At 37.7% G+C, this 26,082-nt stretch overlaps 1 protein-coding gene and 2 pseudogenes across 1 annotated transcript in view; 1 reads left to right on the top strand and 2 right to left on the bottom strand.

Annotated features, from left to right (window-relative positions):
* Positions 1-26,082, top strand: part of CDC73 (cell division cycle 73) — a 93,645-nt gene that overhangs the window by 56,617 nt on the left and 10,946 nt on the right. The window contains exons 11-14 of the mRNA XM_065938316.1: positions 7,044-7,101; positions 13,207-13,242; positions 13,541-13,628; positions 23,576-23,737. Of these exons, the coding sequence (XP_065794388.1) occupies positions 7,044-7,101; positions 13,207-13,242; positions 13,541-13,628; positions 23,576-23,737 (344 nt within the window). The remainder of the gene's footprint in view (positions 1-7,043; positions 7,102-13,206; positions 13,243-13,540; positions 13,629-23,575; positions 23,738-26,082) is intronic.
* Positions 14,147-15,306, bottom strand: LOC136168965 (nucleosome assembly protein 1-like 1; annotated as a pseudogene).
* On the bottom strand, positions 18,360-19,314 carry LOC136168696 (calponin-2 pseudogene; annotated as a pseudogene).

Raw genomic sequence — 26,082 nt, 5'->3', positions numbered from 1 at the left:
AAGGGCAGGTGTTTTTGGCTGACAATATAAATGAAGGGCGTTTAGTGCGTGTTGCCAGGGAATGTAGTGTGTCGGGACAGGTTTTGAAAACAGCAAAGACTAGTCATGTGTTCTGCAGGACCTCCGAATGTCCGTGTGAGAGAGAGAGAGAGACCAGGGGTCCCCAGTCTCTGGGAGCTAATGCTTGATGGTCGGGGGTGGAGCTGATGGAATAATAGCAGAAAGTGCACAACAAAGGCAATGCGCTTGAGTCATCCTGAACACTCCTCCTCCTCGGGTCTGTGGAAAAATTGTCTTCCGTGAAACCAGTCCCTAGTGCCAAAAGGTTGGGGCCACTGTGTTAGACCATTTTTATTATTAAACAAACCTAAAACATAAGTGGAATACAAAGTCTATTGCTAGGACATTGGTTTCCAGTAAAAGTTTTGCCTATATAGGTTAGTTATGTTACCTGTGCATTTCATTTTAGATGGCTAGAGGGGTCAGTGTAAAATATTCTTAAAGAGGATGTGTTGAGTTTGATAGAGTTGCGAAGGTGCGATAGGTCCGCACCTCTAAATTGTTTGAGACATCTTACGGGCCAGTAGCTGTAATTATTTGATTCCCAAAACAATCAGATTGATATAATTCCAAACATATAACCTTTGATAGAGAGAGCTGGGCAACAGAGTATTATTTATTCACATGAAAGAAAAGAAGAGCAAATTTATAAGCTAAAGAGCAAAATTATAAGCTGTATAGGTTTGAAGAAACCCCTGTTGAATTATGTCTTCAAACGTAGTCATTTAATTGGACCCTTCAGGTTGTACTGTAATGGCATTGTTCCTAGTGAAAAAGTATTACTTACATTAGAATAATGGAATTTCAGAGTAGAATTGGACCTTTGAGGTCATCTAAAAATCTAGTTTCCTCATTTTACAGGCAAGGTAACTAAGACCCTGAGAGGTTGAGATTTTTCTCAAAGGTTTGCTCTTAATGTAGCAGAGCCACATTAAGCTAGAACCTAGAGCTCGAGACATGTAAGTCAAGTTTGTTTTTTCACTGGTTTACTCTGTCTCTAGTTACATTAGTGTACTTGTTTTTAGTCCATGGACCCATGAGATTCACAAATGATCCTGTGGACCTTCTACATTACCTGTGTCCCTCTTCCACTATAAAAACAATTCTCCTGACTTTAAGTGAGAAAGATAAAGCTTTTATTAAACCTCAGTGAGAAACAATTGTTTATCATGGACTTCAATGTTAAAGGAGGTCGATACACATACTTTGGTTTGTTTCTAGTTGCAATGCTCTGATTAGCATTTTATCTAAATTATTTATCTGTAGATTAAGGAACTACATTCATGTGGATGTAATTTTTTAATCTCCAGATAAATAATTTTTAAAAACCTGACGTTTCCCCAATATGATAGAATGCCTCTTTAAAGAGTTTTGTGTTATATCTCACTCTCTTTTGATCTAAAATTTTTATTGCTGTATTTGTCTGGATTCTCCAGAAAAAGAAATCAATAGGGTAGATAGATTGATTGTGAGGAAGTGGCATATGTGGTTAGGAAGACTGAAAAGTTCCAGGATTTGCTGTTGGCAGGCTGGTGACCCAGGGAAGCTGACGGGCTAGCGCCGCTCTTGTCTGAGTCCGAAGGACTGAGAGCTGGAGGACTAATGGTGTAAGCGCTCCAGTCTGCCTCCGAGGCAGGAGAACTCCACTGTCCTTCCTTGAAGCAGCCAGGCAGAGAGGAATTCTCTTCTCTGCCTCTTCGTTGTTGTCAGTTCTCCAGTGGGTTGGGCGAGGCTCATCTGCAGTGGGAGGGCAATCTGCTTTACTCAGTCTACAGATTCAAACGTTCATCTCACCCAGATGCATCCTCATAGACATGTCCAGAGTAATGTTTTAGCCACATGCCAGGGATATTAATCGTTATCAAATCTTTTCTCCCATTCTTTGGATTGACTTCTCTATTGTTAGTGTCCTTTAATGCATAAAAACTTTTAATTTTGATTAAGTCCAGTTATCTGCTTTTCTTCTCTTTTTCTGTACCTTTTAGTACTACTTTCACATATCTGTGAAACTGATGTCAAATCTAATGTCATGAAGCTTTTACTCTTTGATTTTTTACCTATAGGTTTTTAAATTTTTTTTCAAAGTTGTATCTCCTAAATTTAGGCTTCTGATCCATTTTGAGTTATTAATAGTTTTTGTAGATGATGTAAGATAGTGGTCCAGCTTCATTCTTTTGCATGTGCATATCCAGTTTTCCTAGCACCGTTCTGTTGAAGACTATCCTTTCCCATTTCATGGTCTTAGTTCCTGTGTCAAAAATCAATTTGCCATGTACGTGAAAGTTTATTTCTGGGCTATCTTATTCCGTTGGTCTATGGATCTGCCTTCTTTCCCTGCTACAGTATTTTTATTACTGTACCTACAAGTTTTAAAATCTGGAAGTTTTAGTCCTCCAACTTTGTTTTTTTTCAGAATTAGTTTGGTTCTTTGGGGCTGCTTGAAATTCCACGTCAGTTCTAGGATAAGTTTTTCTTTCTGCAAAAACACCTTTGGGATTTTGAAAGGGATTGCATTGCATCTATAGATTGTATTGGGTAATTTTGAAATCTGAATGCTATTAGTCTTAGCAGTCCATGAACATAGATGTCTTTCTATTTGTTTATGGCTTTAATTTCTTTCAGCATCAATCTAAAGTTTTCGGTGTACAGGTTTTTTTTTTTTTTTAGTTTCTTGATTAAATTTATTCTCGAGTATTTGATTTTTAAATGCTATTCCAAATGGAATTGTTTTCCTAATTTCCTTTTAAAATTACTGATTGGTAGTGTATAGAGATGCTGTGGATGTTTGTGATTTGATTTTGTATCCTGCAGTTTTGCAGAGATAGTTGATTAGTTGTGTAGACTACAGTATAGTGTGAAGACAACTTTTATATGCACTGGGAAACAAAAAAACCTGTGTGGCACACTTTATTGAGATACTAGCTTTGTTGCAGTCGTGTGGAGCCAAACCAGCAACATCTCTGAGGTGTGCCTGTGTAGGTTAACTGTCCTGGATTTTAGAAATGTGTCAACTGCTTTCTGTGTTAGCAAGCATTGTATACATGCTCTCCAGGTTATGATTAGTCTTAAAAACAAAAATTAAGTTGTACTTAAAATTTGTATCAAGTTTTTTGCTCCTGAAATCTTTAGTGCTTTTCAGCCTCTTTGTGATTTGCTCAGGGTTCCAGTTTCCTTTTTGTACCTAGTTTTTCCAAAATGATTTTCTTAAAGACTCATTCTGGAACTTAAGAAATTCAGATACTTAAAAAATCCTAATATTTGTGAGTTCTGAATATCAAATACAGATTTCATGGGAATAAGTTACTTTTTAAAAAGACAAAACATGCAAGTGTACAATTAATATTGATTTACTTTTTAAAAACATTACTTTTTGTCTCATAAATACAGTAGTCAAAGAGGTAGACTATCAACTAGAATCTGTGTGTATATATATACTCCATATGTTTTCGTCATTAAGAAATTTCAGTATCTTATTAATTTTTATATAAACAGCATTTTTCAGAATTAAATATAGTATATTTTTCATACTGATACTTGTTACAAATTTTTTTCTTACAATATTTTGTATTATGGTGTTATTTTCTACTTGTTTAAGCGGCAGATACCAGTATTCTTTCTCCCAATACCAGAAGATTCTAGTTTCTCTTCACTTGCTAAAAGAAAGCAAGGAGATTGTAAACAGTTACCTTGTTTGGTTGTGTTATGTTTTGCAGATAACTATTCTGTCACTGTTTCCCCCATCCCTTTTTGCCAGTTACTTCTTTTCCAGAATGCCTCCAGTCTTGGTGAAATTATAATGATTCTGACTTTTTGAAAGAAAGCAGGTTTTCCTCTCCAGTTAGCACAACTCATCAGCTCTTTCAATTGTTTTGTGCTGATACTTTTCTTCTCCCAGCTGAATAGCATTTTTCCCCCAGTCCAAATATCTTTAAAAATACAGAGTTGTCAGTCTGCTCCATATTACTGCCAATTATTATTTCTTCATTTTGTTTCTTTTATTCTTTGTTTTCCTTCTATTTCAGTTTCTTAACATATGCCAGATAGACCTCTTTGTAGCCTTTGAAAGCTATTTTACATCTCTTTCTCCATCTTTAAGAGGTGCTGGAATTAGGTTATATGGTTTCGAGGTCCTTTATGTAGTGACATACAAAATAATGCAGATCAGAGTAACAGGAGCTTTTAGCTGCTCTTGTATTGGTTAGGGAGTCCTTGAAATGGCTGTGAACTAACCATATGGTTAGCAGAGGTCTTTCCTGTTTTCATTTCAAGGAGCTCACAGCCTACTGAAGTGGCATGGCTATATATGTGTGTGCGTTTGAACTTACTTGTGTTTACTTATTCAAAATTAAGCAAAGTTGTACTATAGTGACTGACAACTCAAAATTTTCAGTGAATTTGAAAAGACAAAATTAGATAAAACTCTCCTGGTTGCAGCTAACAGATTCTGCTCCAGTAAGTAAGACAAAAAATGTGTCGGTTGCATAGAATGAGATGAGGGATTTTAGTGGCTCTTGGAATCAAGAAGATTCCAAGGATTAGTGGGAGAAGAGGTCTTACAGGCCACTGGAACTAGATAGGTGTTATGAGGGATATTGTATTCCATGTCTCTTCTTGCATGCTGGTAACTTCTTTATATCATTCTGCAGATGGGTTTTCTCCATGAGTCACGAGACACCATTATCTGTAAATTTTAGATTTAAGTCCTTATAGGCTTGTGACTAGCTGACTCCCATTTATAAAACACAGAGAACTCTCAATAGACTGAGCCCAGGACTAGCCAGCCTTCTAGTCAAATGTAGACAGGAGACCTGCATATGTGCATGCTCACTGTTCTTCCTGACTCATTTTCTTCATTTTTCTTCCTCTTCTGTGTACTTAAACTGACCCAGTTTACGTGTGTGTGCTGTGCTTTGTCGCTCAGTTGTGTCCAAACTCTCTGTGACCCCACGGACTGCAGCCTGCCAGGCTCCTCTCCATGGGGGTTCTCCAGGCAAGAATACTGGAGTGGGTTGTCATGCGCTCCTCCAGGGAATCTTCCCAACCCAGGGATGGAACCCAGGTCTCCCACACTGCAGGTGGATTCTTTACTGTCTCAGCACCAGGGAATTCCCAGTATTTACTTGTAAGAATTCAAAAGGAATACAGTTAAAACTTAATCTTGTTATTATATAATATCTAGTTGATTCCTCCTTATAAAGAAACATGGGAGAGAAAGCTAAAATCTCTTTGGTTAGTTTCTATTTAGTGATTATCCCTTGGCTTCTGATTTTTAGAATTCTAGAACTAAGTTCAATATGACCAACGTTTGTTGAGCATCTGTTGTGTTCTAGGTACTAGATTTACAAAGATGAGTAAAAGTTCATGAGTAAGCATGAACTTAGAGAAAAATATAGATCAGACAATTTCAGTGCATTAAATGAAGTTAAATGTTGAATATGGTCTTTACCTTAATAGTGACTCACTTTCTTTACATTTAAATTTTACTTGAATATAATTTGCTTGTATTATAATGACCATATCATCAGTAAGCTTGACAAATGTTTCCAAAGTTAGCACATTCATGGAGCCAGCACCCAAAGTGACTCAGTCTCAGCCACACCAGTGTATGTGACTAAATGCATGACAGCGAAAAGACTGGGAAAGGATGTTCCGCTGTCCTCAAGGGCTTTTTCCCCCCAAAGAGTTTTTGCTAGTTGCCTCTGCTGCTTTTTTTTTTTTTTTTTAATTTAGCTTTTTGGAGGGGGAAGGTATGCATGAGGCTTCTGTAATCTTAGTTCCCCCAGCCAGGGGTGGAACCTGTGCTCCTTGCATTGGAAGCAGAGTCTTAACCACAGGATTGCCAGGGAGTCCTCTTTTTTAACCTTTTTTTAAAAAAGCCTTTAAACTGAATGCCAGGAATCCTATTGTATTCCAAGTGAAATGCATTCTCTGTGCATTTTACCATGATAAAATCTCAGATTATGAAGAAAATATAATATGATTAAAGTGAACATTGTTTAGCAGGATTTCTTTAGAAATGTTTCTGTGGTTGTGGTAGTGATTTTTCTTATTATGGATTTGTGTAATTTTCCTGATACTTATCAAATTTTCTTCGCTTAAGTACAGCTAGAATAAAATCTTCATGAATTACTAGCTGTTTTGAAATTTATACTTGTAGCTTTCTATAAAGAAAAATGTTTTAATTTTTTATTATTTTTATAAATAAAATTTTAAAATAATAAATGTATATATTTATATATAATAAATAAATATACAATTTATTATTTAATTAATAAAATTAAAAGCATTAATTTTTAATGTTTAAAGAAAATTTAGTGTGAATATGATTGAAACTATTGCAGTAAAGATAGACAACTTTTGAAGTCTGTTAAGCACTTCAGAGGTGTCTGTTCTTGAGTATATAATTGATGTACTTCAGTCCTTAGCATGTTTCCTTATATATATTACATGCTTTGTAATTACTTGAGATTTATTATTCAGCTTTTAAGAAATTTTCAACCACTCTTAAATTTAACAAATCTCATGTTTGTAAATGGATTATTTTCCCTGAATATTTTAAAGATGTTTAATTTTAAATATTTGTGTTTTTTAAAGATGCACTCAAAGTAACTCTGTTTACATCTTTCTAATGTGAGATTATGTATCACTTATTCATTTTGAGATTCTTTAAGGGTAAAAAGATTGACTTGATTTTAAAACTGGTAATGATATTTCTGAGAATATTAAAATTGTCAGCAATTAAGTAAATCATTGAATATTTGAAAAATCTTACGTACTTAAAATAACTAATTAATAGTAACAATTTAAGTATATTTTCAACTAAAGATTTCTGTTACCAACTCACAACCAGAAACATGAAAGGTAACTCATAGCATGTTCCATGACTGAGGGAGAAACAGACATGGAATTTTTTTTGCAGTAATTAAACAAAAGTGTTAATTGTGCAAAGGAATTTTAACACATCCATTTTTATTCTTTTGAAGGAAGGTGCATCCGCCCGGAAGACGCAAACTCCTGCAGCACAGCCTGTACCAAGGCCAGGTAAAAACAGAAAAGTTTTAGCTTTTTTCTATTATCACGACTGACATTTCTGATACTATGTAACGATTTGAAGGAATTAAATTTTACTTAAAATACTTCAAAACTAATATCATATTTACTTGAGTAAATAGGTATAGTTGAGTTAAAGAAAATTTTTAAGAAAATATTTTTAAGATTTTAGGAAAATGTTTTAAAAAGCTCTTTATTACATACCCATTCTCTCATCAGTTTCTTGTTTGAGTTCAATGATAGTATGGTGGATGTGATGTTTGTCTTTTCCTATGGAAACATAGAACCGTAATTTTAATAGATTGATAAGCAGCTTTGATGTTTAGGATTTCAGATATCTGTATTATTGAGCATATTAGTTTCTATAATTTAAAAAATATATGTATTAATAAACAAGGCTAATATTGAAATTATTTTTTAATTTAATCTTTTGATTTTTTTGGTTGCACTGCACAGCCTGTGGGATGTTAGTTCCCTGACCAGGGATTGAACCCAGGCCCTCAGCAGTAAGACCACTGGACCACCAGGGAGTTCCCTGAAGTTATTTTAAAAATATTTTCTTTCCTTTTCCTGATACCTAAAGAGATTGATCTTTATAAATGCATGTAGATACAGACACTATATTCATTTTCACTGTTTTGGGTTTGATTTACTGTTCATTTGTTCATTTTATTTTAGTGTTTAGCATAGTCTAGTATCAGTGCTATTAAAAGTGGCTATTAGGAAAACGGTATTAATTGAAAAGGCACAGTCAAGAATTTGACTGGTTGATCTTCCTTTTCAATTTGTTAGTGTCAGTAGTGCAGATTTGGATATCTTTTTATTCATAGTATGTTCACACATAGGCTAATTCTAAAATTATGTAATTGTAAGTGTTCAGATTTTTGGAAGCACATAAAAAGCGTGATGTCAAGAGGGGTTATATTGGGATGGTGTTGTAGGCTCTTTGATTGTGTCTTGGATCCACCTGGATCTTGACACAACTAGTATTTTCTTTCTTTCTTTCTTTTAATGACATTGGGTTGGTTTGAAATCTTTGTTAAATTTGGAGCACACTGGATATAATTTATATCAGATGACGGAACTATGGGACTATTTTTCAGTAGGCAGGACCATGCCAAAAGCTGGTATGTGAGTACAAGGAAGAGCAGTTAAATCCAGTTAAATATTATTTGAATGCCTTCCATGTGCTCAGTGCCAGAAACAAGAAGGAGCTAAAGGACCTCCTTACAGGAAGGAAGAAAAAGTCAGGGAAATAGGAATGGTCAGGCTGACATGGACCCCAGGGATGCAGCCTGGAAGGAAGAGAGGAATATTGTAGAGGCAGTGGAATGATTGATGCAGAATTCTTTGTTTTCCCTTGGATGGGAAGGATGGTTAGTCTAAAGATCACATGAGAAATTCAGAAATGGTATAAAAAGGAGCAAGTCACCACCTGAGGATTCTAGCTCTGTTCTCTGCTGTGTATGAATAATTGTCTCCATTTCACATTTTCTCAAAATCACATGGCAAACAAAGGAAAGGGGTAGGGGTGGCGCTGACACCCTCGTAGACCAGCTTGTTTGCGTGTGCCGTGAAATCTGGATAGAGGGGCAGGGAAGGGGCTGCATCCTCCCAACTAGTTTGTAGTCTTGGAGAAGGTCACGTGTGAAGCAGGGAGCTGTGGGTCTTTCCCTCCTAATCTGTCATTCTTTTTCAGTTCTGCCAAGGTGCACCGGTGATTAAAATGACTGAAATAAATCTCTGAGAATATCTCATAATATAACAGATATTCTCATGCCCATCAATGTGAGGTCTCATTTCACTAATTGACCCCCATAGATCCACAATCCCTACCTATCATTCCAGAAGCAAAGATTACAAGTTTTAATACTCATTAGTCAATAAGACTGACTTGAGTGGGTCTTAGCAGTTTGTCATCTTTGTCTTGATTCATGTATTTTTGTTTTGCAGATTGTTAAATGTATTTGCCTTTTGGGTGCTACCCAGTTTTGAAGGGATATTTTGTAATATAGGGTAGGTTCATCTGGATTATCTTTTTAAAATGGAAAAAAAAAAGAACGCAATATTTCTGGCAGTGTAACATATTATACATGAGACAGCATAGATCTCTATACTGTTGTTTGTTAGGTAGAGTTTGAATTATTAGGAAATTAGGGACTGAACCATCTATCCTTTTTGCCTTCAGTGAAGGGTCTCAAGGAATGCGTTATATTTTTGTTCACTGTTTCTTTCTTCTTTATTTTTTCATCAAATATTTTGCCCTAGTTTTACCAGGCAAGTCCCTGGGTAAATGTAGTATTTTAAAGTGTTTACAATCATTCCTAATTTCTAAACATTCATTTAGAGAATGTAACTAACAAGAGACACGTGTTTTCCAGTGAATTTAGAAGCACAAGCGTTTGACAAGCTCCATAGTGGAATTTAATGTCCTTTCCTTTTTAGCCAGGTTAAATCTCCTGCACACATCCCTGCTCTTGCTGCCTCTTTCTGAGGTGTACACAATGCGTAAGTCACTTCTCCCACTTTCATTCATTACTTCTGTCTTACAGATACTCTGATGTGGGTAGGTGACTACCCATAACCCTGTAACTCTAGTTTATCTGCTGTCTTAAGATCTGCACGTGAGGCTGAGCGCGAGTTAGCCCTTTGTTGTATATTTTGAGCACATTTCTTTTGCTCTTCAGTCACGCACTTCAGAATGTGGGTGGATTGCCTCATTTCATAGTTTTAAATCAATGTGCTGATGGTTTTCAAGCTTGTGTCTCCAGTTCTTCTTACCTTTGGTGTCTTATATTAAAAATGTTTAACATTTGGATGTGCCAAATTTTATCTTAAAACTGGCTGAAAACCTTTTTTCTTTGATATTTTCCCCACGAAGTCTTCACATTCTCCTGCTTCTTCACAAGTAAATGACACCATCAACTCTGTTTCTTAAGTCCAAAACTTGAATTATTCTTTATTCTTCATATTTGCTTATTCTTCTCATCTAATATGCCAGTGAGTTTTGTCAAATTTACCTTTTCTGTATTCTGTATTTATCTATTTTCTCTTTATCTCCACTGCCACAACTCAAGTCTAAGCTACCATCATTTCTGTAGACTAGTTCATCTTGAAGTATTAGTCCCTGACATGTTTATTTCTGGTCCCTAACAAGATACAGAAAGGAGTTGAGAGTGCAATACTGTTAACAGCATCCAGGTGCATGGCCAGTGTTCTAGCTGTTTATTTTTATTGCATGTTATTCAGTCGGCCTTGGAAAGTTTACCCTTGCCTTAACCACACTTAATTTGGGCGGCACCGCTGTAGAATATTGTGATCATCCTGAGCTTGCTGCTTACACAGTTGTCCCACTCCCCCCGCCCCACCTTTTTTTGGTTGTCCCCCTTTGATCTCTTAACTAAAATTACTGTTTTTCCCTTACAGAAAGTATAATGTGAAAATCAAATTATGTCACTTTCTGGCTTAAAAGTTACAGGGTTATCTAACAGAATTTAAATACAAGCTTAACATCACCTAGAAAGCCTTTCATGAATTGGCTCCTACATATATTTTTAACCTCCTGCCCTGCACCCTTCCTTTTTGCCTGTCTGCACATTTGCAGTTCCACAAGCACGACAGTTTCTTCCTGCCTTTGGCATTGGCCCACATTCCTACCTCTTATCTAGACTGTTCTTTCACTTGTTCTTTGCAAGTTTGCTCCTTTTTATCCTTCAAATCTCAGCTGAAATGCCATTTCCTTTGAGAGACTTTTTCTAAGCGTTCTGTCTAAAGGACACTTTAATATCAGTGTACATTCATTTTGTTCCTTAATATTGTGTATTCAAATTTGTTTTTATGTATTTATTTGCCTGTTTTGTTATGGTCTGGTTCCCCTCCTTTACTTGAACAGTCTTTGAGGGCAGGGATTATTTTTGTTTTATTTATCATTATAAAAAATAAAAACTTAGCAGAGTGCCCTGTACATATGCTCTGAATAAATACTTAAGGAGAGAATAGAATTCTATTTGGAAACAAGTACAGCAACAGTAATTGCCTATTCTCAGCTTGTCAGTGGTCAGTTATGGTGTTTGTTGAAGGCAGTGGTCGTGGCTGCTGCAGTTCATTTAGCATCAGCTATGGCTGAGAGGTTCAGTAAATAGTAAATATGCCCAGGATCTGGAGAAGAACTTAACTTGCTTTGTTGTTCTTATGAGTCTTACAACAGAATCAAGATGTAGAAATGATTGTCTGTTTCATGGCTGAGGACAACTGACGCTGAGCGGCATTCATCTCAGTGTGCTGCGGGGCGGAGGGGGTGGGGTGGTCGTTGTCTGGAAAGTGGCAGAATGGAGACAGTTGAGCTCCGACTCCAGGCTCTTGCTTTCCTTCATGCTCCTCATGGACTCAGCGTTACTCCACTCTTCCCTCCTCCTGCCTTTAGATCAAGCTCATCCTTAGCATATTCATCATTGAGTCCCTGCCTTGGTCCTTAGTTGTAGTTGTTATTTTTTTTTTTTTTTTACTAAACATCTAAAGTTTATTTTTAACATGTGAGCTTTTATATTTTGTCTTTTTCTAACTTGGTCTTCTCAGCCTTGATTTTAGTGAATCTTTCCTTATATTCCTGAGTCCATTATGGGCTTCCTTATTGTATCTGATATTTCAGTCAAAGATTGCTTTGTTCTCCTTACTCATTCTCCTAGCCACTCCTGTCTCCAGTTTGTACATCTGTCTGTCCATCCCACCTTTCCTTTATCCCTCTGTCAAATTCCAAGTGTTTATTGAGATTGTATTATATTGCAGATGATAGTGTCTTGCTCTACATGTTGATGTATCCATGAATCCTGTTTCTAAAAATAATTTAAGAAAGTTTTAGTATCTGTTTCTCAGCAAAAAGAAAGATGAGAACACTTTGATAAATATGCATGTGAACTTGTGTTTGTATTTATCTTTGCTTTCTTTGGCTACAAGATCATACTTCTGGACTCCATAATGTTTTATCATAATCAAATAGCTAAAGGAGTACAAAGAACTAGTTAAAATGTAACATTTTACTGCCTCCATAACGTTTTATCACAATGAATAGCTATACAAAGGAGTACAAAGTACTAGTTAAAATATAGCATTTTACTGCCTCCATAATGTTTTATCACAATGAAATAGCTATTCAAAGGAGAACACAGTACTAGTTAAAATGTAGCATTTTTCTGCTTTTGAAATAGAACATATTCCAAAGATGTGTGTACTTTCATTTAAAAGTGGTATGTCTAAGAACTGATGTTGAATTAGAATTTTAAATTGTTGACTTTTTATTTTTTTGTGATTTAAAAAATTAATTTTAGCACAGCACATGACACATAGAAGGCAGTCAGTAAAAATTTATTGTATGAATAAATACTGAAAATTGAACATGCAACACTTTCTGTCTTAAAATTCATTCATCTTGAACTAGACTGATGTTACCATTATTATGCCAACAGATGTTTTTATTTATTATAAGGTCCATTGCATATATAAATAATGAAGAGATATGAATATTCATGTTTTTATAATATAAAAAATTATTGATAATATGGGCAGTTCCAGAAAAAAGACCTTCACATGACTCATTGCTAATAAAAAAAAATTTGAAAAGAGAGATAAAGATAAATATTATATTTTAGGTCTTAGTTACTGGGGTACCATCTTTGTTTTTCTTCCACAGAGATTAATTACATTTCCCTCTCGCAGCCCTTCTCTCAGTGTTACATCCTCTTGTAGTACTCTGTGTTATTATATTTATCACAGAGGAATCTATTAATTCAGAAATCATTTATTTGCCTCCTTTTCTGGACCCTAACATCTATGAATGTAGATTCAAAGCGCCTAGCAATGCTGTATATCCACTTTGCTTATAGCTCCTGATTGTTGAACTGCTAAGGCATTATAGTGATTTTCTGAAGCAGAGAAATAGCTTCATGTTATTTAAGAAACTTGGAGTACATTAAAAAAATTTTTAATGAGTCATATGTAAATACAAATATTTTTGGACTTACTTGCTTTGTAAGTTTGAAAATAAGAATGTGATTTTTTTATAACACTCAGATATTTGTTTTTTTTTTTTCTTTCTTACAGTTTCTCAAGCCAGACCTCCCCCAAATCAGAAGAAAGGTAAGGTTGTGCATGTGACTCTAAACTTGCTTTAAAAAGTAAGCTTTGCTTACAAAACCAGGGCTGATGGCCTTCTCATGCAGTTGCAGCAGATGTTTGTGTTTGGTGTCCATTCTGAGTGGTTAGTGCCCAAGCTGTCCTGATCAATAACTAGTCTGAATATCACTGCTGCTTAAAATATCTTTTAGTTCAAAAGAGTGAAAATTACAAATTTGCAGACTTTTACTTTTTAATTAGGAAAGTAACTATAATTCTTTTTAATAACCTATTTGATACCTTGAAAATTCTTTCTTTATAGGATCTCGAACACCCATTATCATAATTCCTGCAGCTACCACCTCTTTAATAACCATGCTTAATGCAAAGGACCTTCTCCAGGACCTGAAGTAAGTAATTTGCTAAACTGTTCTTTTTCTAGCTTTTGTTGAGAATTACTAGTTACTGATTCAGTATTTCTTATTTTGAGAAAACAAACGTTCAATTTCAGTGCTATTGGCTTTGCAGATAGTCTCAAATATAATTTTCAAAAACAGAATATATTCTATCTGAATCCTTCAGGGAAAACTGTAGAAACTCTGACTAAAGTCTTAATGAAAGAGGTTGTCATTTAATTTTTAACATGAATTATTTTGCTTTGGCTAGAGATCTAAAACAAATTCAGGTTTTCTTCTCCCCATTTCCAAGTTCCAGTAAAGAACCAGAAAAGTAAAACGTACTTTAGATTAATAGATGTGTATACCCTAGAGGGAGGAGGAGGGACCGTAGTTGTTGTTGTTGTTGTTTTTTAATTATATGGCAGTTTTATTTTAGGCTGCAAAAACAAAAATGAGCAAACAAGCAACAAAAACTTGAAAGGCTTGTCAAATGATATAAATTCATCCTTTCCAGGGAAGCAGAAGGTAGATCAGTGTAGGTTATCCTCAAGGCCACATACATCCTGCTTCACTGCTACTTGCAGTCTGCTGGATTTTGATCCTTCTTTGAGTTATAGCCTGGATCATTTTCGTCATCTCCTTCTTCTTCCCCTTCCTCATCTGCTTCTTCACCTTCTTCATCATAATCATCGTCACCTTCAGTAGCTTCTCCAGTAAAGCTGATCTCCACTGATCTTTGGATTACATGCTCATGTAAAAAGTGACCGATTTCAAAGTCTGCAGTGAGGATAGTTTCAGAATCATCATCCAGATCTCCACTCTCAGGAACTTCAGGAGGGGCAAAAAAAATTAAAGAAAGAGTCATTAGAAACTGTTTTGGTCACAGTACGAACTGTCCCACGTCCCTTGTGTTTCTGCTGCTTCTTAATCGTTTTCAAAGTGACATTCTTCCCTTTTTCCCAATCTATCTGGCACCCTGTACAACCCATAATTTCTGGTCCATCAAAAGAAAAGGGATCAGAATAATCTGGTTCTGACCTCATCCTATATGTCTTTGTCAGCACTTCATTTGTGAAATATTCATTGTGAAATTCTAAGACAAAACTTGCAGGTTGATCAGCATCTTTAATATCACTTTAATATCTTTCAAGTGCTTTAGAATAGGTTCATCATGTTCCTGAACCACATCACTGAGCAAGTCAACATTCTTAAAAACGGACAACCAAAACTCAGGAATTCCCTTGGGATCTTCTTTTTCTTTATCCTTTTTCTCATCTTCAATCCTGGCCTTTTCTTTTAGCTCCTCCGAAGTTTCATCTTCGTCATCTGGTTTCCATTCACGTTATTCTTCTGTAGGTTCATAAATGGCATTAATGATCTCACATTGCTTATCAAACAGGGGCTGATAAAGAACAGCACACTTTCTTTCAAGATCATGAACTTCCTCATAGAATTTGGCTTCTATTTGTGCACATTTAACTTGAAGGTTTTTGAGAGCATTCACTCATCTTATAACTACCCTAGGCAAGCTTTCAATGTATCCTGTTGGTGTTTCTACCAGACCATCAAGTCTTTCTTGAACGGCTGCAAGAATCTGAGGATTTTGCATCATTTGAACAGTCAGCTGACGTGCTTTGATTTTTGTTTCTTCACCAGTTTCTTCTTCTTCTACTTCTTCAACATCATCCAAATCTTGATCAAGTTCAGACTGTTCTTGTTGTCAGTATCTGCCGTGTTGTACAAATGCCAAATATTGGTGGCTAGCACAGGGAGCCAGGCAACCTGAGCTGCGCAGGCAGTGACTCAGGGCGGCGGGAGGAGCAAGAGGCGGTGCCGTGAGCACATGGTGCTAGAAAAGGGAACCATAGTTTAACCTAGACATTAATAAAGTTGGTTGAAGAAGCAAAGAGGAAACCTATATCCTGTGTTAAAATTTCCAGATGCTTAACTTTCTCAGTAAAATAACGATGGCAGTTCTTAAACAAAAACAACCTTCAAAAAGAAAATCATGCTGCTTCTAGATAACTTACAACTAATTTAAAATGAGTAGCAAAATAAGTTGTAATGCTTACTGACTCTAGGTTTTAATAGATGCAGAATTGAATTTTAAGTGCCTCTGACTTAAATAGCTGAATAAAAATCCTATGTAACTGGCATGTGCAAGTGTATCTGTATAGTATTTTTTCTTTAATACTTATGAGTGAAATTTTCAATGACCTTTTTTCCAATAACAATATGGAAAGAAGGAATTTTTAGGTTTTTCCTCATATTAGGCTTTTTTTTTGTGGAGTTTAATATTGAGACAGTGCTGTTGATTACTAAATAATCTACAGTTCCTCAAGTAGTCTACAGCTGGGCAAATATGAAATATAATTGTTTTTGCCCACCTCTTGAAATAGATTTGCTAATAATTAAAATATTAAAAGTAGTAAGTAGTGCATAGAAGTCACAAACTAAATTTTAGCACCTTTTTCCTTAGCCTTCCTACCAAGAAAGCAAACAATTTTAACAGATTACCTTCTTTGGATAGATCATGCCTTATTTTTCTTCTAAGTTTAAAACACTCCCTTCATTGTTTAACACCTCATTGCAACTGACATCTCCCCTACAGCTTGAGTCAGCTTGAGGCTTTGCTATGTAATTAATGCATAATTGAAACCTCCTCCACACAATTATAGTACTGACTGTATCCCATAGCTCATGTTGGCATAGATTCTGTTTGGTTTCATGTAAAACTGAGGATTCTTCAGTTTTCTAGCCCTTTGATAAGTAAATGAAATGAGACAAAATAAATCCTGCCCTCACCTTTAACATTCTAAGTAACAAGATCAAGGTTCTATTATGGAAGTATTAAGAAGAGCTTTGACATTTATAAACATGATCTTGAGAGAAGTTTCTCTGGGACCGTGAGCTTATTTAAAATAAACTGGTTGGATGGGGCTTGTGATTCTGGCCATGATGGTCCTCGCATAGGTCAGAGTTGGCAACGAGAAGAGATTACACAGAGGGAGTGCTCCAGAGATAGATCGCGAGTTCCCCTTGCATCAGACAGTGTTCAGCATGTGTATATGGGGGATTACTTAAGGCCTGGGGAAGAGCTGCCAGGAGAGCAGATGGAAGCTCCCACTGGACCATGAATGCTTCATGTACCCAGCTGCCACAGCAGTGCAGAATGGTTCAACCACTTTGGAAAACCGTATAGGAGTTGATTTATTACATTGAAGATGTTATTGCACCATTTTCTATAATGGCTTACTTTTTTGATGATCAGAGGTCAGCTGTGATAATCAGTACTTGGAAGGATATCTGCTTTCTCTTGTTAAAGGTCATTGTAAATTTGTTTATCTGCTATACCTAGGTGTAGATTTCTTACATATCCCTCTTTGGGATTCATCAGAATTGAATCTGTGAATTTGTGTTTTTCATCAGTTCACAAAGTCTTGGCTCTTCAGACATTATCTCTATGTCCCCCCACTTCTTCTCCCCGTTTTTTTCTCTCTTCTTTCTGGGATTTAAATGAGACATACTATAGACTTTCTCATTTCATCATCTATGTCTGTTATGCAGTTCTGCTTTCCTTCTGTTTCTCTGTCACCTGAATTCTTGATTATTTCTGAAGGTCTGTTCCTTTGGCTATCTCCTAGTGTGATATTGTCTGTTCATTTCATTTTAAAATTCAGATGTTTTATTGTTTCTTTTTTAGAGGTTCTGTTTAGTTCTTTTTCAAATCTTTGATGCTCCTTCCCTTCCCCTTGCCTTTTTCCAATAATTTCTGTTTTCCTCTACATACTTGCAGGCTTGTTTCACAAGTTTGGTCTTTGATAGCTGCACCATTGGAAGTCCTTACTAATTGCTTTCTTTTATCTGTTGTTTCATTTATGATATCTCGTTTCCTTGTGTTTTAGGGATTTTTCTTTTTAACTGTTCATTTAGTGGTTTTCTTTGTTTTCATTTTGTAATTTCTATTTGTTCTCCTTGGAATTTTTTCTTGTAGAAATTCTTTGAGTTCCAGAGTGAAGATTTGCTCCCCCCCCCCCGCCCCCCCCCCGCCCAAGAGGTTTTATTTCTTTTGGTCCTCAGTTGGTATTTTCACATTATTTCCTGGTCCCAGGGCTCCTGGGCAGGGGCTGATCCTTGTGGGGGCCTCTGGGTGGGCGTCCCTGTGCAGTGCTTGGTGGGGGAGTGGGGACAGTTGGAGGGAGCGGGGGCCAGTTTTGTCTCAAGCACTCAGAACTCCACTGTTCTGCCAGGGCCTCAGTGTCCCCACTGGACCCGTGGGAGGGGCCAGGATATATGGTCTGAGGGTCCTCGGGAAAATCACGAGACCTAAAATATTTTGGGACTGTGGCCTGACCACCTTTCAGCATCCCCCCCCCCCCCCCCCCACACACACACACACTCCTCTGAACAAAGTATTTTCATTAACTAAAACTGCCTAAAATTTCTGTGGATACAGAAACTACAGACTGATTGGCAGAAAAAAGAGAAGTGGGGTAGATGTAACCGGAAATTACTCAGGACCAGTTCCCCTCCCTGCCTGCGTTTCCTTTTCCCCCTAACCTAACAGCTTGGCCCAGAAGTCTGCTGGGAAACCTGATGTCTGGAGCTGCCCTGGTGGGGACCCTCACCCCACATGCCTCTGGCTATGGCCTTCACCCCTTTCCCCCAGACTCTTAATTGGTAGCACTCTGACATGTAGGAAAACAAGACAAAAAAACAGAAAAACCCAAAAACCCAGATAGGTCAGTGATGTGGGATGATAGCCCGCACGGGTGTCTCAGTAGTCTGCCTCCTCCAGTAGTAGAGGGGGTACTCTGAGGGCTCCCCTGGGCCTGGCCCTCTCCTGCAGTTGCTGGAGCCACATCGGCCACTGGGGCAGGAGGGCGGTACTTGGGGTCGTATATCTGCCGGCCAAGGCCAAAGGCCTGACCACTCTGGTTGGCACCCTGCGTGTAGCCACCTGCAGGGACATGGGGGAGTTGTCACACTTGTCTGTCCCCAGCTTTGTGTTGTAAATGTGCTGCCGGGCCCCTGGATTCGTCATGCCCACCTGGCTGTCACACTTGTTGGTGCCCATCTGGAGGCTGATGGTCAAGTGGTCCCAGGGGGTCAGGATATGGTTTTTGGGGTCGTACAGATGCCATCTGGTGCTGGAAGCAGTCATGCCCGACTGGCTGGCACATTTGTAGGTGCCCATCAAGAACCCAATGACGCACTGGCCCACCTTCATGGTGGCATCATCAAAGTCTCACCCCCTACTTCTCCGAGTTTTTGATGCCAGTGTCCGTGCTGCTTGGCATCACTTTGTCTTGGCCTTCCTGGCCAGGGCAAGAAAGAGGCACCTGCATCAAGTTCCCACTTTCAGACAGTTTGCCAGCCTCAAACAGGTTGACGGGGTTCATGCCGTAGCTGACCATGACCTTGATGAAGTTGAAGAGGTTTTCTGGCTGCTGCCACTTCTGCATGGAGCAGTTGGTCTTAGGGATTGAGCCCAGCTGCAGTTTATTCATGAGTGTGTCCAGGATGATCCAGTCCTTCAGACCCTTCTGGAAGTCCAGGCCGATGGAGAGGCTGGTCAGTCCTCAGTTCAGCTTCGGAGCTCCACCTCCTCCTGAGGGTCGTTTTTGGACTGGAGCCGGTTCTTGACCTCGGCTGAGAGCCTGTGCGAGGGCCCCTTGTTGAACTGCGTGGAGTTCATGGCTGGCGGGCGAAGATCTGCTTTTGTGTCTGATAAGCACCTGGCGGCATAGCCAATCCAGCATCGATAGCTTCACGTTAAATTCTCAGTTTGAGGTTGTTTTAACACCAGATATTATTGCTAATTATTTTTTTCCCCACAAATTTCAACTTCTTTTATTTAGGAGAAAGGAAAGCTGTATTTTTAATCGGGAAATATTGATAAAATTGTTCATTTTTCAAAATAATATCCTTCAGATCTGGAACTTGTCTAATTATATCCTCTCATTTGCACTTTATATTATACTAAGAAATTATTTTAGAGATTTGTATTTGTTTAAACAGTGGTGACTTTAATCATATTACCCATGTTCCTTCACAGTCATAGAATGTTAAGTGGAATACCTAAATCAAATAATGGTAGAGTCAGTGGATGTCAGAATATTTCTCCAGATTGCACATATCCATCCAGGTAATTGTGCAGTTCCGGTTGTTTTTGTTACATAACTTTTTGTGTTAAGTATTAAAAACCAATTTAAAGTAGCTTTATTGTAAAAATAATTGGCTCAACATAACTGAAAAAACAAGACTGGGAGCTGACTGTGGCTCAGATCATGAATTCCTTGTTGCCAAATTCAGACTGAAATTGAGGGAAGAGGAGAAAACCAATAGACCATTCAGGTATGACCTAAGTCAAATCCCTTATGACTATACAGTGGAAGTGAGAAGTAGATTTAAGGGACTAGATCTGATAGACAGTGAGTGCCTGATAAACTATGGACGGAGGTTCGTGAAATTGTAAAGGACACAGGAATCAAGACCATCCCCAAGAAAAAGAAACGCAAAAAAGTAAAATGGCTGTCTGAGGAGGCCTTACAAATAGCTGTGAAAAGAAGAGAAGCGAAAAGCAAAGGAGAAAAGGAAAGATATTCCCATTTGAATGCAGAGTTCCAAAGAATACCAAGAAGAGATAAGAAAGCCTTCCTCATTGATCAGTGCAAAGAAATAGAGGCAAACAACAGAATGGGAAAGACTAGAGATCTCATCACGAAAATTAGATACCAAGGGAACATTTCGTGCAAAGATGGGCTTAATAAAGGGCAGAAACGGTATGGACCTAACAGAAGCAGAAGATTTTAAGAAGAGGGGACAAGAATAGACAGAAGAACTGTACAAAAAAGATCTTCACGACCCAGAAAATAATGAAGTTGTGATCACTCACACTCACCTAGAACCGGACATCTTGGAATGTGAAGTCAAGTGGGCCTTAGAAAGCATCACGAAGAACAAAGCTAGTGGATGTGATGGAATTCCAGTTGAGCTATTTCAAATCCTGAAAGATAATGCTGTGAAAGTGCTGCACTCAATATGCCAGCAAATTTGGAAAACTTAGCAGTGGTCACAAGACTGGAAAAGGTCAGTTTTCATTCCTATCCCAAAGAAAGGCAATGCCAAAGAATGCTCAAACATTTGCACTCATCTCATGCAATAGTAAAGTAATGCTCAAAATTCTCTAAGCCAGGCTTCAACAATATGCGAACCATGGACTTCCAGATGTTCAAGCTGAATTTAGAAAAGGCAGAGGAACCAGAGTTCAAATTGCCAACATCCGCTGGATCACTGAAAAAGCAAGAGAGTTCCAGAAAAACATCTATTTCTGCTTTACTGACTATACCAAAATCTTTGACTGTGTGGATCACAATAAACTGTGGAAAATTCTTCAAGAGATGGGAATACCAGACCACCTGATCTGCCTCTTGAGAAATCTGTATGCAGGTCAGGAAGCAACAGTTAGAATTGGACATGGAACAACAGACTGGTTCCAAGTAGAAAAAGGAGTACGTCAAGGCTGTATATTGTCACTCTGCTTATTTAACTTATATGCAGAGTACATCATGAGAAACCCTGGGCTGGAGGAAGCACAAGATGGAGTCAAGATTGCCAGGAGAAATATCAATAACCTCAGATATGCAGACACCACCCTTGTGGCAGAAATTGAAAGAGGAGAGTGAAAAAGCTGGCTTAAAGCTCAACATTCAGAAAACTAAGATCATGTCATCCGGTCCCATCACTTCATGGCAAATTGATGGGGAAACAGTGGCTGACGTTATTTTTCTGGGCTTCAAAATCACTGCAGATGGTGATTGCAGCCATGAAATTAAAAGACGCTTACTCCTTGGAAGGGAAGTTATGACCAACCTAGACAGCATATTAAAAAGCAGAGACATTACTTTGCCAACAAAGGTCCGTCTAGTCAAGGCTATGGTTTTTCCAGTGGTCATGTATGGATGTGAGAGTTGGACTATAAAGAAAGCTGAGTGCCGAAGAATTGATACTTTTGAACTGTAGTGTTGGCGAAAACTCCTTGGACTGCAAGGAGATCCAACCAGTCCATCCTAAAGATCAGTTCTGAGTGTTCACTGAAAGGACTGATGTCAAAGCTGAATCTCCAATGCTTTGGCCACGTAATGTGAAAAGCTAACTCATTTGAAAAGACCCTGATGCTGGGAAAGATTGAGGGCAGGAGGAGAAGGGGACAACAGAGGATGAGATGGTTGGATGGCATCACTGTCATAATGGACATGGGTTTGGGTGGACTCCGGGAGTTGGTGATGGACAGGGAGGCCTGGCGTGCTGCGGTTAATGGGGTTGCAAAGAGTCGGACACCTCTGAGAGACTGAACTGAACTGAATTGAAAAGTCCTGGCTTCTGACACAGCTAAATTCAGTGCTAAATGAAATAAGCATGAGTTGGCGTCTCCATCTCTTAGGCAGGTTCTCCTTCTTCAGGAGCAAAGATGACTTATCAGAAACTCCCAAGTTACCAGTCAACACAAAGAGACAGTGGTTATTTCCCAATAATTCCAGCAAAAATCCTGGGATTAAATCCTATTTGCCTGGCTTGTACAGTGTAACAGATGTATTTCTGAACCAATCACTGTGGTCAGGGTTAATTTTTGCTTTACATCCAAGTGAGGTCCAATTTACAATTCTGAGATTTTATTTTTCTTGCAATTGTCAGGGTGTTGGTTAGGGCTGAGTTGAGGTTAGGAAAATGGGTGAGCAGTAGGTTTATTTCTGGTTTACATTATACTGAACCCCCAGAGTCCTAACTTTATGAAAGAAGGAATTTCTGTTAGATTCTCTATCTTGAGCAGATTATGGGCTTTGTCTCCTCTTCCAAGAGTCTAGTGAAATAAAGTAAAAGACAAAACTTAAGTTTAATTAGTTTGCCGCTGCCTTCCATGGGTTGAAGTCTGCAGTGTTATCCTGACCTTTTTGAGTCCATTCTTAACTCAGTTCTCTGGCCCAAGAATTCTTTACTTCTTGCTAGCTAGCTCAGAGATGCCTTTAGAATGTTCTTTATAATTTATTCCACATTGAAAAACTTTGACAGTTTCTTTTAAAGTTAAACATACCCTGCGATCCAACAGTTCCACTCATAGATATTTATGTAAGAGAATGAAATGAAAACATGTCTATATAAAGGCTTATACCAGAGTGTTTATAGTAGCTGTATTTGTAATAACCCCAATTTTGGAACCTCCCAAGTGTACCACAGGAGAATGTATAAACAGATTGTGTCAGATTCATACGATAGAATTTTGCTCAACAGTAAAAAAGAATGAACTACCAGTGTGCCCCCCAGCATGGATAAATGTCAGAAACACTGAATCGAATGAAGGAAGCCTGGCATGGAAGAGTACATTCCTGTGTGATTCCACATAAGTGCATTCCTAGAAGTCACCTGTGATGATGGAAAGCAGAGTTGTGTGGTTGCCTGTTGGGGAGAAGTGTAGGGATTCCTGAAGGGTGCAGGAGGAAGTTTCTCTCGTTTGTTGCACATGTTCTGTGTCTTGTGGGCGTGGTGGTTACCGTGTGGAAAGGGGTATTTGGTGACACTCTTTGATGAATTGAATCACCTATCTGTATCTAGCCACATCAGCTCCATTTCAATTATAGTAAAAATTTCCCTCTTATTAGCATTTGAGAAATCAAGGATTAGTGTGGTTGTGTATGGAACCATCGGGAATGCTGTGTCACACTCTCACACACTAATTGTGCCTGAGTGTGAGATTCACGCACACCGACTTCTCATGTAAGTGAGCTTGACTTCTGTTTGGCATGCAAAGGAAAGACCCATATTCAGTACATGCAGAGTGAGCATATATTTAAAATAATGTTTTTGGTTTAAAACTATCATTTTAAAAGTAATTTCAAAGTACAGTTTCTTTTCTCATTTAATGATTGTTGTGGAATCATTTTGTCTCCTATTTTTGATAGATTTGTTCCATCAGATGAAAAGAAGAAACAAGGCTGCCAACGAGAAAATGAAACTCTGATTCAGAGAAGAAAAGACCAGATGCAACCAGGCGGCACTGCCATTAGTGTCACAGTTCCTTACAGAGTAGTTGACCAGCCCCTTAAACTGATGCCTCAGGACTGGTGAGTTAGTCGATGCTTTTACAGAGTCCTTCACTTTTTGTGTAATTAACAAATACCAGATTTTATCATGAATTCTAGATATTGAATTCTATCCTTGAAACCTGTGTTAGTGTCTAATTTAGTCATCAATAATGTTAGCATTCTAGTATCAAGTAAATATAATTTGGACGTCTGTAAGAAGAAGCATAAACTTGTGGAAAACAGTCCACTTGTCCAGTTATTCTGGATCAGCTTTTGGAACAAAATTTTCAAGTAGACTAGTGTTGTTTTAGAGGGCCTATATTTTAGATTTTTGATTTGGAGAATTCAGATTTTCCTTGGTAAAGAAACGATAAGTGAAAGCATTGTTACTTTTATTGTGAGGGAATAATTTAATAACGTCATCATCCCAGTCAGTTCTTTTATTGAATTAAAATATCCTTTAATAAAATATTGAGCTATTTATAATATAAAGTGCCTATATATTCAGGTACATGAATTACCTTAAATTATTTCATTAATCTAAGCAGAATAAAAATACACAGTCTGAGTGTGCATCTCTCTGAGACAGAGAGTGTAACACATTGACTCATTAGCTGAAATTTACCTTTGACATACTCGTTAGTCTTCAGATATTAGAAAATCAAGCCAGTGAGAAGACTAGCATGTTAAAATTTTAGTGAAGAATCAAGGGCTCTCATATTAGTATTCTGTCCTAGTACCTAACAGAGATACTTTGAGTTACATATGAAGTGTAACCTGAGAATTTCAGGTATGTTTAAAACTTGTAATAAGTAGAAAGTTATATCGTTTGTATGTTTGCACATACTTGCAGAAAGCAGTCATACAGTGTGTGCAAGTGCCATCACTGCCTTGTACCGCTTTTGTATATTAGCTTGGGCACTGGCCATTGGTGTCATAACGCAGGGAAGGTATTTTCCTTACCTTTCTTCTTCTCTTCTCTGCTAATTGTCCTTTCAGGAATTCACTGGGAGTGGTATTTTTATTATACTGCTCCCCTGCTAACCCTGTGAGATACTGAAGGGTCTGGGTGACCTGTCTGACAAATTCCCTTTTGTCTGGCAGGCACCTTTGTCCTTCAGCTAGTGTGTGCTGCAAGTTACGTCGTAAAATTAAGAGGCCATTTAATAATGTGCTCCATTCCCAAAGATGGTTTAGGCAGTGTGGAGCATATATCCTGTGAAATTTTTAATTTAAGATTTAATTTTAACCTTAAGAGATTTTTGAGCTGTTAAGAATTTTAAGCTTTGGTTTTTCACAGTAACTTTGTTGCTGTAGGTCTTTAACTTGAAGGTAATCTTGGCTGAATATTCTCTTGGATGCTTAGAGTCTCCATCTAATGCAGTGATTATCACAGTATGGTCTGTGGTCCTCTGGGCATTTCCAGGACCCTTTAAGGGAATCATGAGGTCAAAACTGTTTTCTAGTATAACAGTGAGTTGGCTGTTGTCATGATTTATCAGTCCCCATATAGGACAATAGCATGACTGGTGCACAAGGTCAGTCATTGGTTCCCCTCTCTCTCTCTCTTCCTACCCTCCTCTTCTCCACACTCCTCCCCTCTCCCCACTTCCTGCCTCCTGCTCTCAAGCATAGTCTGCTGTTCTGTCAAATAGGGGTAATAGATTACCTCACAGGAGTGTTCTGAAGGCTAAGTGTGTAGACATGAGTAAGCTGTGTAGACCAGCACTGGCACATAGTGAATGCTTGTAGTAAGTCTTACCAGTGTTGGTTATTCTTGTTAATGTTATGATTTTGTTCCCACTTCTTTAGTTGTAGGCTTAAACTGTTTATGGTAGTTATTTTTATTATAATTTCTCAAGTTAATATTTTGTAAACTAGTGAAATGTAAGGGCCCAGAAAGAGATTTGTGCTTTTTTAGGAAAAGAAAGTTAAATGTCTGGGAAAAACAAGTTGCTTTAGCACACACGCACACACAAATTAGAGAATTCAAAGTGAGTGAAATAGTTGTAAAACAATTGAAAAAGTTTAAAAAGTTTATGTGGTTACTGTACACAGATTATTTTCCAGATAATCAGAAGAACTCAACGTATTGGAGCTTTAGTGAATAGTGAATTCAAAATAGTGAACTATTGTAATTTATAATATTTTTAATTAAAGTGAAACATTTAAGATGTTTGAATTTTAAATGATTTTATTTTAAAACCAACTTTTTCAATTAACAGATACACTATTGCTCCCTATTACATTAGAAAAATAGGCCTACTAATTAATAGATCAGGCAGAGATAAAAGGCTGAAAGGATCTCATGTAAGGACTGTGCACGTAATTATGTTTAAATGACTTAAGTGTTAAAAACAACCCATAGGAAGCGTAGCAGTCGT

The sequence above is a fragment of the Muntiacus reevesi genome, chromosome 5 (assembly GCF_963930625.1).
Source record: "Muntiacus reevesi chromosome 5, mMunRee1.1, whole genome shotgun sequence".
Taxonomy (NCBI): domain Eukaryota; kingdom Metazoa; phylum Chordata; class Mammalia; order Artiodactyla; family Cervidae; genus Muntiacus; species Muntiacus reevesi.
This window is presented reverse-complemented; position numbering and strand designations above follow the sequence as displayed.